Below are 17383 nucleotides of genomic sequence, written 5' to 3'. Positions count from 1 at the left end.
TTGCTTTATGTCTACAGCATTGTACATACTGGCAATAATCCATTGTCTGTGGACTGCTCTGCCATCAGGAGAGGGGAAACAGATGTTCCTGTTCGTCTTTTGATGGGGCTTCTGATATTTACATTTACTTGTCTAAAATAACATCAGCCACCCTAGGCAATTTTTCCCTAGTCCTTGAGTCTGTGGACTAATTGCTTCTGGTTGGTTACTGTTAAGTATGTGATTATCATATCAAGGATACGATCCATTGCCAGCAGGGATCACCCCAGGACAAGGGAAAAACAGGTACCATTGGGAAGAGAACATAATAACCATCAAAAAATACACAGAACTTTATTTGTTCCAAGTGAGGTGAGACCCCAATAACTCTTTTTGAAAGATGCCGAGTAGAAATTTGGGGGTACTTAAATTCAAGACCAGGAAGTCTTGTCACTCAGTATAGTAATTCTGGAACTGGCATTACAGTTAAGAATACGAGATAATTAGAGTGTTATCAGTAGTCTTAGGAGAGGTGACGGTTTAATTATTAAACACAAGTAATTTATACTACATTGAAAATGACAGCCCTCTTAAATCATGGCTTGATGGGAAAGAAGTAATGACAGTACTAGACACATGTAGGAGAAGGAGGAAGTATGATAGGCCTGGAAATCACAGAATGGATGCAGAAATGGGATAAAGGAGGCTAAAGTCTCTTTGCTTGACTGGCAGGAGGGCTTATAGTAAGATAGTGTCCTACTTGTGACATAAAGGGAGCAGATATTGGAAGCGACTATTGCAGACCAGACAAATACAGCCCAGACAAAATCACAAAAGAAAACAAACAGAAAGCTAACCAGGAATTTCAGCAAGTAGCATAACTATATATACATATATATATATATATATTTTTTTTTTTTTTTTTTTTTTAATGACCATTACAGGTTTCCCTGTCTGTCTGAATGTAGAAGTTTCCTGTGAAACCTTTTGTAAGCCAAAGTGGCTCAAAGCAAAGAAGCAATTACCATTTCATAAAAGTGAAAATCCTCTGCAGATTTCTTTTGGTTATTGAAAATAGGTGCTAATGTAGATCTTTTGTAAAAGCAAAGTGCTTTACTTCTTTTAAAAAAATCTTATACAAACTTTCTAGATACCATTTTAGAGGTCTATTTTCTACTGGTCTATTTTTCCTTCCCATCTATTTGATTTCCCTTCCTTTCTACTGAAACATCTCAACTGCATAAGATGTGTCCTGGGCCCCCTAAACCAACATGACTTCCTTCATTCCCAGGCTCAGTAATTACTTCCCAGCTCCGATTTTCCCAGGCCATATATGTGAATGAGATTTCAGGTAGCATGATAGCATGGTGATCAACAGATTTCACATTGGAAGCAGATGACTAAGGCTCAAATCCTGTTTCTACTTCCTACTAGCTATGGGACCTTCAGAAGAGTTATTTAAACTATCCAAAATCATTTCTTCACCTATAAAATAGACTGTTTACTGTATCTGTACCACAAAGTTGTTATGAGTGTTACATGGGATAATTCAGAGCTTTTACAGTAGAGGCCTCCATCCAACACTCCATCACTATCTCCTCACCTCCATCGACCACCTCCATCCAACCATTCACCAAAGCATCACCTCCATCCAACCACTCACCAAAGCCAGTTGATTCTACCCCTTGACTATCCCCTCAATCCATCCTATTCTCTCTGTTTTCACCTTCCACCCCTTTATCTCAGACATCCACCATCTCTTATCTGGAGTATTTTACTTAGTTCCATGTGGGTCACTTATCGCCCCCCCTTCCCCCACCCCAATCAATCCAGGCCCCACAAAGCAGCCAGGTAAGAGAGAAACCAGGAATCCCTACCACCCTTCATGAAAGCATCTCCCTCCTTAGTAAGAGTGTGTACAAAGTCCTTTATCCCATAACCACTTGTTCTTCTTCTGGCTTCTCTCCTTGCTCCACTCCCTTTGTTTTCAGTGGTCCTGCAGAACTAAATCACTGTGACTCTCCAAATAGACATGCTCACTCTCTCCTCTAGCTCTTGTTCCCCAACCTTTGGAACATTCCCTGTCCCATCAACTCATCCTACTCCATTTGCCTGGATATCTTCCCTGTAGGCCCCTTTCATGACCCTCACACTCAACTCCAGCCCCATTGGCCACCCTCAAGTCTTTAAGGATGCCATGGTCTTTCCCACAACAGGTCCCATGGACATGCTCTTCACTCTATCTGGAAAATTCACCTATCTCTCCCTTTTTGATTCATTAATTTCTACCAATTAATTTCACATAATAAATGCCTTAAATTTATCAGCTCAAATACCCTTTGCACAGAGAAGTCCCCTCTGATGACTTGTTAGATAGAAGTCCTCTCGGCAAACTGCACTTCCCTCCATTAGCACTTACCACGATTGGGGATAATATGTTTGTGTAATTATTTGGTTTAAGAATATCTTAGATCAGGTCCCCCATGTTAAGGTAAGGATTCAAGGGTAAGTGTTTGATTTGGAGAATGATCCAGGAAGCACCAGGAGAAGGTAGGGAATTGAGACAGGGAAAGGAAGGAAACAGGTTCATGAACAGGCAGGTTATCCTGTGGGCTGTTGGGACTGGGTCCTGCAGGGGAATTCTGTGGGATGTGCCCCAGAGTTGTCCCACTCAAGGGGAATAAAGGCAAGTATTAATTACCTTATCCTGTCCATCACTGGTTGGGGGCTGCTTCCAAATTGGCTGCATAGGACAAGCATCTTATTGAAACTAGAAAAATCCCTAAGGCAGAGTGCCACAGGTGTTCACGAGGAGAGGCCATTGGTGAATGAAGAGGGACGGGGTGGGGATTTGACAGCTTCAGCCTCAACATCCACCTGCTCCAATGGACTATGAGCTCTGCAGCCCCCTTCCTCACTAGTCAGCTCTAGAGCAGCCCCCCTAATAGAAATACAACATGAGTCACAGATGCTTGTGTAACTTTACATTTTTGAGAAGAAATGTTAAAAAAAAAAAAAAAAAACTAAGAGAAACAGGCACCATTAATTTTAACTCTGTATTTTATTTAACCCATATAGCCAAAGTGTTGCATTTTAACATGTAATCAATATAAAAATTGTTAATGAGATATTGTACATTGTTTTGTGCTGTCCTTAAAAGAGGGTGTGTATTTGACATTTACAGCACATCTCAATTTGGATGTGCCACATTTCCATGAGTTTGATTTCTGCACTTATAAATTATTTTTGTGTAAAATAAATTTCATGTTGAAATTTATTCTGGTACAATAATGTCAAATAGCTAGTAAGTAAACATTGGGTTAAACGAAATCATTACTGGAATTCTGCAGTTTTTAAAGAAAGATAAAACACATATATTACCCTGCTGTTTTTATATTGTTAGTAAGCTTAGGAGGAGTGGTCAAATTTTATCATCTATAGGGTTATAATTTGAATGAGGGCACCTTTTTATAAAAAGTTCATTTTGAATCATGGAAAACCCACACATTGCCTTCTTCCTAAACTTCAAAATCCCAAAGCAGCATGGTAAAATTTTTATCTTCACCACTTAAAATAGCCTGTTTCAACACTGAAGGAACAACTATGTTAAAGGGAGAAAAATGGTAGAAACACAAAGACAAAGGCTTTTACTTCCCACAACGATGTGGGACTGCCTACAATCAAACCTACGTATACTGAACTGTGTCCTCCCTGAGAGACACCTGCTCTCAACACGTGCACATTCTCCAACACTGGCTTCCCAGAGAGCCACAAGAGCAAAGCAAGTGGAGAATTGAAGCACTTCCTCATTTAAGTCAGCTCAAATGACTGATACTTATTCAGATCTACATATGTAAGATAAAAATCTCTTATTTTTCTCTGAATAATTTCCTCCATCCTCAATTTCGCCTTGAGCAAGTGATACAGCTGGTGAAACCACTCTGTCCAGCTTTCTTCCATCAACTCCCAAAAGGAAAGGCTTCTGTCTTCCTCATAGCCTAGTTTATTTTCTCTCCACCATCTTGAACTTTGTAGGTACTCACCAAACATTAATTGATGGCAAATCGAGCAGCTTTTGAATTTATTTATGGAATGATTCTTCTATTCAAAGAACATCTTTATATCCTTTCTCTTCAACAAAAAAGTGAAACTGTTTCATCTTGCCAGTTCTGTTTTAACATCTGCAGAGAGCACAATGTGTGCCTGTTTTAAACAAATGTGTAGGCACACCAGTTTTCTTGATTTAGAAGCATAAATGACAATAGGGAGAAAGAGTTTTTAGAAGGAAATTTAACCTTAGGGCTTAAAGTTAATAGAAAGTGCAATTGTTGTTTTATTTGAGAGAGAGAGAGCAAAGAGTCACATTGTAATGCTATTAGGCTAAGTTTATTTTGGTCATAATTTCCCCAGTTATGGTGTAGACACAAGCTTATGTGCACACCTGAAAACCAGTATAATTTATGGTCAATTCACCAATGTAGGTCAACTGGTAGAATAACCATAAGCATCAGCATAAGTTGATTTGTAGCCTCAGTTGCACCGTGGTCATCAGAAGACTTTGGGAAAATGGCTTAATTCCCATTTGTTTGCTTCCTAATCTATTAAAAAAAAAAAGGCCACATTAATGTATTTCTTATTATTGTCATTCCTTAATGGTTATTGATTATATGCAGGATGCTTTGTATCTCTGCGAGGCATTGCAACTTCCCCCGGGAAGACTGTGCTAATGAATAGTGTTTGTAAAGTACTTGGAAATCCTTGGATTAAAAGCAAACCATATCAGGGTAAAAGTATTCGTATTAACACACCATATGGGAGAACCGTATGTTATCTATTAAGAGGATGTGTGTGATATTGAAAATAGCTCTCTGGTACATTGCCTTGTGCTATTTTTATACCAAGTTATGTCATGGCAAGTTTAGGTGTGCCAGGGTCATACCTTCGTTGTAGAAATGCTACAGAGTTCAATCATCCAGCAGGTATTGGTTGAATTTCTTATTGAACACTTGACACTCTACTTACCATCATACAAAATAGATGGAGGGGACAGTTGCACACTGTAGTCTCATGTGTTCCTTTCATTGAACTTGTATTGGGTCTCCCTTAACAGACATGTCTGCTTTAAAAATAACTTGGGTCTCCCTTAACAGACATGTCTGCTTTAAAAATAACAGGTTCAATTATTTCCTCTTCCCTCTACATGGAGAAGTATGCTGTTTGGGGACATTCTTAGAAAAAAAATAGGACTGGAGCACCTGGGTGGCTCAGTTGGTTAAGCAGCCAACTCTTGATTTCGGCTCAGGTCATGATCTCATGGGTCATTGGGGTATCGAGCCCCACGTCGGGCTTTGCACTCAGTGGGGAGTCTGCTTCTCTCTTCCCTCTCTCTCTCTGCCCCTCTAAACATGATCTCTCTCTCTCTCTCTCCCTCTAAAATAAATAAATAAAACTTTTTTTTAAAAAAAAAGAAATAGGAACAAGATGATTGTCTTCTTTGTCCTATAACTGAAGACCAACCATGGATCTTACACAGCCTCTCTGAATGAGGCATGGTTATAATAGTATTTGTTTTGAGTAGAATTGGTACTGGCAGCCAGGAAAGCAAGCATTTCCCCAAATGGGCTCTGTGTGCTCCACCACCTCCCTAGGAGGTCCTAAGTTATTAGACTGGATAACTGAATTGTAACAAGGGATTCCTTCTCTAATGTGACTCTTCCAGTAAAAAGAAAAAATGGTGATAGGGGTATTGTAACAAGAACCTGGGTTCTGTGTCTGGGGCACCTTCCTTGAAAAATGCCACCCTACATGATATATGAACCTCAAATTTTGTAAGTGACCTAATGATCTTGGAAGAGGAGATAATTTCCCCCTTTTTTTCCTGATTAATTTGTCAACTAGCCATGCAAGGCCAGGTCAGGAAAGAGCGTATTTCATTAATTCACAAATATTTATTGATCATCTATCAGGTATTCATTCTGGGTACTTAGGAGACCTCAGGCAATGAGGCAAACAAACATCCTTGCCTTGGTGGAGCTTACCTTCAAGTGGGAGCAGATATACATAAACAATGAATAGAACACCTACCTACATTATATATTAGAAGATGATAAATCCAGATAAGGAGGATGGAGGGTGTAGGGGTGGGGAGATGTTGTAATTTTAAGTGGAGTGCTCAGCATAAACCTCATTGAAAAGGAGACATTTTGAGCCAAGCCTTGAAGGATCTGGAAGCCCTTCAGGCAGAGGGAACAGGCAATAGAAAGACCAGAGGAGAAGAGACCCTTGGAGACCAGCCAGTATGGCTGGAGCAGAGTGCATGGGAGGCTTCTAGAAAAATGTCAGAGTGGGAAAACCACAGTGGTCTCCACCACACAGAGCCTTGTTGCATTTGAGCAACAGTTGAGCAGGGAAATGGTATGATCTGACTTACATTTGAAAATAAACTGTCTGGCCTCTAGGTTGAGAACGGATCTGGAGGAGAAGAACTGAAGCTACTGTCAAACGCAGGGCAGAGAGGGGAAAGGAGGCTGGACCTAGGCGGTGGTGAGAGCAGATGAACTCTAGTTACCTATGCTCCCTAGCCATCACCACGTTGGATTTTTAGGAACCATTACTTGTAATCAAAGACACTTGACATTTCAAAACAAACCCACAATTTAATGAGGTTCAACCAGAGGCTCAGATAGATAACATACCTTTTCTACATTGAGAACTGAAATCCAGTTCAAGCAAAATAATCAATAATAATTACTGTTTAGGGAGAAATGATTCTTTTTTAATCCCTTGACAAGCATTTATGGAGCCCCAATGAACTTAGGCACTGTGCAGGGTGCTGAGAACACCACAGCAAGAGTAAGGTCCTCCCTCTCAGAGAGGACTTACAACTTTGCCAAAATATAAAATTAAAAACTGAATTCTTTATAAATAAAAGAGGATTAACTTAAAAAAAAAAACAAAAAGTTGAGCCTTCCTGACCTGAGAAAAATAAATATACCATTTGTATTAATCAGCTGTTGCCATGATAATACTGTGTAACAAATGACCCCCAAATACAGCCCCTTACAACAAAAATATTTATTCTCATGTTCACAGGTTTGCAAGTTGACTATCATTCAGCTGATGTAGGCTGGGTTCCGCTGGGCAGTTCTGTTTCAAACTGTGACTTGCCTGGGCTTGGCTCCAGATCATACCTTGGGTTCAAGTCTGCTCCACGTATCTCTCATCCTTTTTAAACCAGTAGCTATAGGGCCATCTTCTTGTCATGGCAAATGTCAGGGGCACAGGCACCAAGTCCAATTACGCAGCACAGTTAAGCCTTTTTCTCACATTGTGTCCACTAATATTTCACTCGCCAAATCAGGCAACTTGGTCAAGTCCAACATCAGTGGGTTGGGACGGATTCTCTGCCCACAGTGGGAGAACACCAACCATACAATCCATTACAGGGGACTGAATAATTGGGACCAATAATCTAATCTGCAAACCACTGTATTTCAATGGCATATGCTTCATCTATGCCTGGAAATGTCAGCACCTCTATAAGAAAGAGTATTAATATATGAACAGGTAGGACACATCAGGTTGTTTCCCCGGTAGCAGGGCTAGCAGGGATGGATTTGCTCGGATTCACTTCCCCTTTCTCTTCCCATGCACAGTTCACAAAAAGAACCACACCTATCAGGATAGCAACCTGTGTCCATGCCTTTGAGAGTTTGCCCTTGTATACATCTCTTTTATATAGAAATAAACATGGATTATGTTCTTGTCATCATCCAACAAATGATGCATTCCTACTGCCTCCATGAATTCAGTTGACAGCAGGAGTCTCTTATTTTTATTTCTATAAAATTCCTGAAATATCCTTACATATAGTACATGCTCAATAAATATGGGTTGAAAGAGTGGAGAGCAGGATACGAATACTAGAGAAACAAAAAATTATGCAACAACTAGAATGCTCACAGGTTACTGTGCTTTTTGGCATGAGAAAATAAAGTGTTATGTGACTCCCACCATGAATGCTATGGCAATTTATTATCTGAAATAAATATGAGATCTTAAAGTCATAATAACTATGAGAAATTAGCTTCTGCATGACATTTTTTAAGCTAACAAAATTGCCTGTCACTTCCCCATATTTCTTCACATTTATTGTAAGCCTTTTAAATCCCTTCTAAAAACCACAAGTTTATATTCACCACTCTACTTAACTTTTTATTGTTTATGGGCTTCCTGTGAAGATCTCTAGACAGACAAGGCTGATGAAAAGGAAATCTTGTCCTTATCAAATAAATACTTACCGGTAACTGTGTAATGGGATTTTTTTCCCTACCAGTGGAAGACCACTGTTTCAGTAAGAACCCACTCATCTGAGGCATTTTAAATGGATGGAAAGTTATAAGCCAGCCAAAATGTCCTGAAAGAGTGAAATGAATGTTAATCCAATTGCCGGAGAATGCTTGCTTAGAAAGCGAGACTTCTACACTGGCCCCCCCTGCTGGCTCTGAGGATGCACTGTCTGGAGATGGATGAAAGCAACGTACCTAAACCTTGTCATCCGAAGGCACGTTACTCAAAGGGCAAACCCAGAATTTTTCTGGAATGCACCTACTCAGTAATAAACATACCAACTGTTTCTTGAGTTTTCTTCTTAAGGGAAGAAATACTGCAAGTGGATCCTGCAATCAAGGCTCAAAGTAAGAGCCAAAATCATGCCGCTCGGGTGGCTGTGTTAGGGAGTGGGACAGCATGCATATGCATAGGGCTAAAAACCCAGGCGCGAAACCTTAGGAAAACAGACTGGTTTTTATTGTTATAAAGCTGGATTTGGGGGTCTGACCAGAAATGTCCTTCTCATGCATTTCGAACTGCTAGAACCAACTCCTCACCTTCCTGTCACTTAATTGTTGTTTCTCTTTCCCTTCTTATCTTCCTCTCACCACAAGAAGGCTTTTCACTCTATAGGAGATGTGGTAACCAGACTAATTTTAAAGGCAACCTGTCACTGCAGACTTCAAGCCTATTGTGAAATCTCAGTAAAAGACTGTCCACTGGGGGAGACAGAAAAGCTGGTAGATTCCTCTTGCTTGATTCTGACTCCATTTGGTGGGAGGAAGGGGGGAAAATACTGACCTATGTTTTTAACACATGCGGTAGCACCCACTTAGCCTTGTGAAGGGAGCAGGTGCAGCAAGGATGGCTGTTTCCTTCCCAGAGCAAAAGCCAATGCCGTCGTCTGCTTGGAGAACAAGAACAGAGCAAATGTCAAACCATTAAGCGGTACTGTAAATATGCCATTTAGAACATCAGACGTAGGTAGCTGCTCAGCTGCCTCGGGTCCTCCTGTTAAAAGTTAGACTGTATCCCCCAGGACAAATAGCACAGCTGTTGGGCAGAGCGAACTATACACATACTTATGTAGTCATTGGTAGCATTTCTTCCCTACTTCAGAATGCCACTCTTATTTATCTATCATCTTCCTATCTATCTATGTCACTCCATTATAAACTTTTTCTTTCATTCAAGTCAATTCGAAATGTTTTCCCATCTGCAACTCTCTTCAGTTCGTTCTTTTTCAGATCCTTGGTGAAATGTTTCCCCCATTGCTTCTAAGGCTATTGTTTGAGCTCTACTATTTGAGTCCTCCTCTAGGGAGGATTCCCCATCCTCTTGCCTCTGGATTAAGAGCTCGTAGTAGTAGTAATGGATGGTGGGTCAAGGCACTCAAGCAACACAAAGTTAAGTGATCTGAGCCTGGTGATGGGTCAGGACTTTTCAAAGGGCTCAGCTGGGTGATTCTTCAGCTCCTTGTGGCATTGGCTGAGGTCATGGTTTGGCTGTGTGCGGCAGGCAGTTGGGCTGGGGTGGAAGGTGCAGAAGGACCCCCCACGTGTCTAGCCCCTTGGTGCTTCATCATATGGCACTTCTCTCTTTCTGTGTGCCTCTCTCGGTCGGCTAGCCTGAGCATCTCTACAATGTGGTGACTGGCTTCCCAGAGGGAGAAGGTAGAAGCTGCTACTCCTCTGAAGCCTTGACTTAGAGGTCCCAGAACATCATTTCCACATTTCATTGATCTAGTCACGGAACCAGTCCAGATTCGAGGAGAGGAGAGCTAGATTCCACTTATTGAGAGACAAAGGATCTGCGGCCATCTTTAACCCATAGTAATATATGTCAGTCACTTCTGCTTCTGTTTTCTGTCCTTGACATGTTTTATGTTTCATTCCTGTGTCTTTATATAAATTTTTCTTTTTAAAAAATTTTCCAGGGGCCCCCAGGTGGCTCAGTCGTTAAGCATCTGCCTTCGGCTCAGGTCATGATCCCAGGGTCCTGGGATTGAGCCCTGAGTTGGGCTCTCTGCTCAGCAGGAAGCCTGCTTCTCCTTCTCATACTCCCCCTGCTTGTGTTCCCTCTCTCACTGTGTCTCTCTGTCAAATAAATAAAATCTTTAAATTTTTTTTTTTTCCAAACGAAGAGATTTGGAAACAATCTCAGCAATGAGATAGAAAATCCTGCCTTTATTTGCCTTTGAAAAGTTTATTTTCTTCTACCCATCAATCCACTGGTATATATTACACATTTTAAGCCAAAGAAAATGTTAACCAGTTTCTAGTATACAACCATCACTGCCCCTGCCCAGTGATTTGTTTTTCAAGGAGTTATGTACCGTGGTGTATACTTGACCAACATAGTCTGTTCAAGACAAAATATTTCATAGCTTAGATGTGTTAGACTGTCATGTGTAAGCTAGGTAAAAATAGATATTTTTTGCAACATATATCAAACAGGAAAAGAAGTCATAGAAACTTAATCAAGCAAATTTACTTACACGGTGCATATTGCTTGAGTCAAGGGAGAAAAGCAGATTCGAATTAAGATCAGTACTGCATTTTGGGAAATGCTGTGCAAGGAGAGAAATATTGTAGGAGTGCTGAGTGAATTTTGTTTACTGTGGTACTACATTTCATCAAGCAAATCAGGTGAGAAGGGACAAGTATAAATGTACCTATTTATATAGGTAATTTCTCTGTTTCATGCCTCTGATTCATCTCTCTGCCTTGCTTTGGGAGTCATGCTACATTGGTTACAATTAATTTCAGTGCTGCATATTAGCCCTAAAGAGGTATTTCATAAATTGACTTGATGTATTTTTCCCCCCTCTGTGGTTTTCTTGAAAGATGAGAACAGTCCAGAGGAAAAACAAAGTACAGAAGAAATGGAAGGGCAGAGCCAAGAAGCAGGTGGGCTCAGATTTCTTTTGAGGAGTCTCCTAGGCCTCATCCACAGAGGTGAACAATAACTTTACTCAAATGTTGTTTTCTAGACATGTTATAGCTTTTCACTGGTTGACTGCAGTGTTCATTTAGGTCTCCCTCAGGAAGCCACCAGTCCCACTGGAAGACAACGCTTCCAGTCAGAAGGGTGCATTCTCATTCCTCATTCACCAATTCCACTTTTCTTCTGTGCAACAACACTTTGCTTAGAAATGCTCTAAGAACAATGGGCAGAGGTTGGAAGTGCCAACTCAGAACTTGGCTACCTCAGGACAGGTCAAAATTAGTAGATTTAGTTTTGGGGGAATAAAATGAAAATGTTTAAAGTAAATAAATTAGAGGCTTTCCCTCCATGAGGAGTAGAATGTTCTTTACTACTTTGCATTGAACTTTGAAGAGCTGTGTTTCTGGTTGTTTCTTTACGTGTGGTAGGAGACAGTGTCATGAAACCTGGTTACCTCACAACCAGACCTAAAGTGAGATCCAAAGCCTTCCTGACATCTCCTCTGTTCCCTAAGAACAGATGTGTTCATTGGATGTTTATAGATTCTCTACTGTAGATTCTGAATGGAATAGCTTTAAGTGAAGTAGAAGTTAAGACTCAGAAGAGTCTTTAGCTTCTCATCTCTTCTTATCCATTTGTAAACGTGTCCTCAGTCACGCTCTCCTTTAAAAGGCCGATAGGCACAGTTATGCCGTTATCAACACCACCACCCAAATCAAAATATCCTTCTTTCCTTTAGTCTCCAAGTCCTAATGAGCCCCACAGAGGCGCGTTTTTGAAACAGTGGGCTCCGTCTGATGTGTGCCAGTCACGTCCTGGGCCATATGCTGAGCTCTTGGAAATCAACCAGTAGTGTGATAAGTTTTTCACTGAAAACTTCCTACATTAACCTTGGAACTTTTCCTAGAGAACTGGAATCTTTTATTATTAACCTGGAAGATGGAATTGAAGAAGGCCAATCAGAGAAAGCACTGAAGCAAAGCAGCAAGGACCTTGTGTAGTTGCCGCTGGGTCAGCTGGCTCCCTTGGCCGAAATGTAGTCCTTGCAATGAAATGAATTTCTGATACAGCAGACTGTTGTTATCCACCCCACCCCACCCCAGTTCCCAACCCACACATCATTATGCACCGTGGAAGATGAGTCTTATGTGAGAAGCTGTCACTGTTTTCACTGTTTGCCATTGACAAGTATTAGTCAACTAACTGCTGACAGCTGAGGCCATTCTCTGAATGGTGAGATTTCACAGGTTTTATTCCCTCACTGTTCTGTCCCCAACTATCTCGATCAGCATAGATTTTTTCCCACCCTTGTTCTCACACACACACACACACACACACACACACACACGCACACACGCACACATCTGCCTGTGTTTTGTTTATTCATCCTTTTTTAGCTAGTAAGTTGAGAACAGGTGGTTTCTTTTTGGATTTGGGATCACCTGTCAGCAGAGAGTGGTGGGGCTTCAGTCCTCTTCTGCACACCTTGGATTGATAGCATTATCATCGCAGTATGTTTACCTCTCAAGGTAAAGAATAGTCCTAAATGCACCCCTGAGAAGCTCCTCTTCCTCTTCCAAGTGAGCCCACTGACTGGCCCAAGTCATGTCAGGATTCATCTCTGATCTGGTCTGTTGTCAATATACATGGTTATATCTGCTCTGGCTCATTTCATAGCCTCCTTAATCCAAGTGCAGAAAAATCAAAGATGAGGTCCTGGTCAATAAAGCCCTTTTGATCTACTGTTGTTCTTTCAAAATATAAATACCTCCTTTATCTTCAATATGATTTCCAACTTCAATTTTGATTATGTAACTGCAGGCCTCTTCCACATCATGAAAAACACACAATCTCAAGCCAGCACAGTTCTGACTACTGTCAAGATCAAATCAAATCAAAGTTTGTAGATAATATTCCTCAAATAGTCATTTTTTATTATTATCATGTTCAATTAGCCAGCACATAGTACATCATTATTTTCAAATAGTCATTTCACGAATACATATCAAGGGTCTATGTGACTCAGGCACTGTTCTGGGCCCTGAGATACAACAGAAAACCATAAAGACAATGTCCCTGCCTCCTTGAAGCTTATATTCTGGTGGGGTTGGCAGTGGGAGGGGGGTGAAATTCAGAAATAAACAATAAACAAAAACACACAAGATGGTGATAAAAGCCTTGTGGAGAAATGAGGTAGGTAGAAGGAACACTGAGAAGGCAACTTTCCATTGGCTGGATTTGGGAAGGACTCCCTGAGGAAGGGATATTAAATAAAATCTCAATGAGGATCTCTTCACCAGTGGAAGAGCATTCTAGATGGAGGGACCAGGTGATGCAAATGCCTCAAGACCAATTCTACCATGTTGGAGAAAGAAGGTCAGAGTGGCTGGAGCATGATGCGTTAGGCAGAACATGGTGTAAGATTTGGTTAAAAAAAATCATAGGACCAGATAATGTCTGACTGTATAATATTTGATTTTATTAGAACTACAAAGAGAAGCCAGTGGAAGTTTTGAAGTTTTAACAAGCTCAGTTTGCCTGTGAGTAAAAGTGGGTCACAAGAACCAGAGACCAGTTAGAAGGCTATAGCAGGAAGAAATGGTGACAGTTTCTGGCAATGGAGACAAAATGGATTGATGTGTCATATTGCAGACATAAAGATAACAGGATGTGCTGATGGATTTGGATGTAGGGTATGGGGGAAAGAGGAATCTAGGATAACTCCCAGATTTTTAGCATCAGGAACTTTGTGGATGATGGTGCCACTTGCTAATATTTGGAAGACTGGCCACCAGGCATAGTTTTTGTTGAGAAAGTTAATAGTTCCGTTTTTTCCATGGTAAATTTGGCCATATGGGATGTCAAGAAGCTAGCTAGTTAGATAGATTAGATGATGATTCTGGAGAGATGTTGACTGAGAAACAGGTTTGAGATTCACGTGGCATGTAAATGAGGTTTAAAATAGTGGTTCTGAAAAAAAAAATAAACATTTAAAAAATAAAACCATGGTTCTGGGTGAGATTCACTAGAAAGAGCATATAAATAAAGAAAATAATGGGCTTGAGACACCAAGACATCCAGATAGGTGGCAACAGAATAAAGAAAGTGTTTCAGAAAGAACAGAGTTAAGACTGTGAAATACTACTGAGAAATCAACTAAGATGAGAAAAGAGAAATGACCATTGGATTTGGCAAAGGGAAGTCATTGGCATCTTCCCTCAGAGAATCTCGGAGGAGTACTGGAGCCAATGGAGTGAGTTATGGAGAGACTATGAAGTGAGGAAGTACAGAACAATAACTCAGACAGCCCTTTTAGGGAGTTGTATTGTGAAAGGAAGGGCAAATGGGAAGATGTAACACCAGGGGAAGGTTAATAGTCTTCTGTTTGTTTTTTTTCTTTTTATAGGAGATTATCGCCTACCAAAAGAAAGTGATTTATCCTCCCCAATTATTCCCCTACTAAAAATTTTATTCTCTCTTCCAATAGAGACATAACCTGCAAGTAATAGTCATATGCATTAAGAATGAAAGAGATGCTAGAAAATATGCAGTTTGTCTTCAAATGTTAATTGTCATGGGTGTGTGAGTCCTCTTGAGTTCCATAACCTTGTTACTACATGAAGAATGTATATTTCTTTTCAATCCCTTCTTCAGTTGTCAAATATTAACCATTCCAAATGATTTTGATAATCCTTCATATATTAAATCTGCTATTTTAATGTTAGTTAATCATCTATTATCCTGGAAGCTAGATACGAGTGGAGTCATTGTGGTGCCTGTGATACTGAGAGGAAAGATCAACTTGATGAGGTTCATTGCCATCGTGAGGGGGAGAGGGACCTCCAAGTTCCTTAGCCCCCACTCTGTGTTTGGGTGATGTGAAATCTCCAAATGGCTTTTGGTGCCTTCCTACAAATGATCCCCTCCTGGGCGTTGACAGCCATCAGACATGCTCCTGGCATAACAGAGCAGAAGTGCTGTGCTAAGAAAAACCAAACTTTAAAAACACACACATAAAAGCACTTTGTAGAAACTTGCAAGGATATGCTTCACAATCATTCACTAAAAGAAATGTACCATTCTTCTAGAGGTGGGGAAAAAGCAAAATGCCAAAGCAAAATAGGACCAACAAATAGTATTCTTCACCAAAAAATAGTTTGTTGTCATTGGGCTCTGGTTTAACGGATCCTGTCCATTAATTATAAAAGAGAGTCATAAACCCTAAACCCTTCAAAGACCACTCCATATATTAGAGCATTAAACAGGTTCATACTTCCTTGGTGGAGTGGAGAGGGACATGACACAGGCAGGGAAACTCCATTTTGACAGTATTAACTCTGAGGCAGTGTTTCTCTTTCTGCTGTATAGACGGTGTCAACGCTGCAACTGGGCCCAGCCCTGCTTCAGAAGAGGCCGTTGAAGTCTGTAAAGATGAAGGTATGAGACCGCTTACTACATCTAAAACTCACAAGCTCATAGAAGACCATTGGATTTTGTTTATATGGGAAAATGAAGCAGTGAGCAAATCTATCTAATTCTCTTTAAGCACCTCTATTTCCAACCCAATCAAATATCATGCCCACTCTGTTTTATTCCATATCTGCCCTTTCAGAATTTATATATACATTTATATTTGTTCCTCTGAAAAGTAACTGTTTATTAAGTAAGAAAAATAATCAAAGAAATTATGTTCAAGGAAGATTGCTTATTTAAAACACCAAAATTAGGCAGTTCTACTGTTTACAACTACTCATTAGGAATAAGTTCAGAGGAGTGGCATTTGGGAACCACCTACCAGGGGGCTCCATTATCCAGACATAATAAGAAAGAAAAAATGTTAAAAGGAATCTACAGAAATAAATCTTTGGCGGGAGCATCATCCCTCATTCTATGAACAGTTACTATGAGAAAATGTTGCAGAACCAGGTATACCCAGAAGAAGAAAAAAGTAAAGAAAAATCATATTTAGGTTCTGGGAAAAAAAATTTGAGGGAGAAATAGTGGGGACATTCATGTGCAGATGATAGAGTTAAAAAAATTATCTGAATGTAATAGTCCTTTTTTTTCTTTCATTCACCCTGATTAACTGTCCCCAAACAAAAAGGTATTATTATTTTATATCTGTCATTGGTTGCTATTAAAAACCACTCTATAGACTAGATTGTTATTTATACAAATGGACATCTGGTAAACCCATGCAATCTACTTGGAACTTTTAGATAAATATGCTGAATGCATTTGTTTCAGTTTGGAGTGATATGAAAATAGATCTATACTTGACATTGATACTTGCTATTCCTTGAATCAGTATTTAGAAAATCAAAGTTGTTTTACAATTTTAATACTCAGCTGTTTGCATAATTCATTTTATTTTGTGTTGTCTGGTAAGTGGGTTTTCCTAAATGAGGTGTCCTGCGTAATGAGAGTAGTTGCTAGCATTGTGAACTCTGGGGCTAGATGGTTGAAGCTTAAATCCTGTCTCTGCCACTCAAAATTGATATAAACTTTGACAAGTAACTCAAGGAATTAACAAGTAATGACAGGTAATTAACCTCTTTATGCTTTAGTCTTCTCCTCCGTGGAGTGAAGACAATAATAGTATCTACCTCGAAAAATACCATATACACATGTCAATTGCTCAAACTTTTCAGCTGGCACGTGTACAGATTGGGCTCCCCAAAGACAAACTCTGTGATGGAGATTAGGAAACAAACATTTATTAAGCAGAGCTCTGATTCCAAGAGCCTTTCCACCTGTGAAAGAGAAAGGGTCAAAGCAGAACTGGGTAGAGAGGGAAGTTGAGCTGAAAGGCATTATCAACAGAGGCCACAGCTAGCTGAAGATAGCATGACCCTTCTTCTGAGATGTCTCATCTGGATGAAAGAGTCAGGTCAGTAAGACCTTCCATTGGTAAGTCACCTGATACTGGGTGCCTTGGGAAGGGGGTGTGCCTTCGGTGAGGCAGAGATCTTCCATTGAGGTAATCCTGGAAGCCAGAGATGAATGAGGGCTGCCTGCACCTGGGAGAATAAATTCTTCATTCCTATAGGGGGAACTGGGTTGCTCAACAAGCATATACCATGCTGTAATTTTCAGTCATCCTTTTTTTGATCATTGCACTTTTTAA

General features: G+C 40.2%; 1 protein-coding gene across 3 annotated transcripts in view; it reads left to right on the top strand.

Moving 5' to 3' along the window:
- The window catches only part of MACROD2 (mono-ADP ribosylhydrolase 2), a 2039999-nt gene that overhangs the window by 1918750 nt on the left and 103866 nt on the right, over positions 1–17383 (top strand). Inside the window, exons 12-13 of one of the 3 annotated variants that reach the window (XM_064572799.1) lie at positions 11157–11267; positions 15625–15693. In XM_064572799.1, coding sequence (XP_064428869.1) covers positions 11157–11267; positions 15625–15693 — 180 coding nt within the window. The remainder of the gene's footprint in view (positions 1–11156; positions 11268–15624; positions 15694–17383) is intronic. The other 2 variants (XM_064572800.1, XM_064572801.1) reach the window with 2 other exon arrangements.

Source organism: Mirounga angustirostris, unplaced genomic scaffold (assembly GCF_029215605.1).
Source record: "Mirounga angustirostris isolate CCGP_5_RB_7025 unplaced genomic scaffold, mMirAng1.0.hap1 SCAF_10, whole genome shotgun sequence".
Lineage (NCBI taxonomy): Eukaryota > Metazoa > Chordata > Mammalia > Carnivora > Phocidae > Mirounga > Mirounga angustirostris.
Note: the sequence above shows the minus strand (reverse complement) of the source record. Positions and strands in the feature narration are given on the sequence as shown.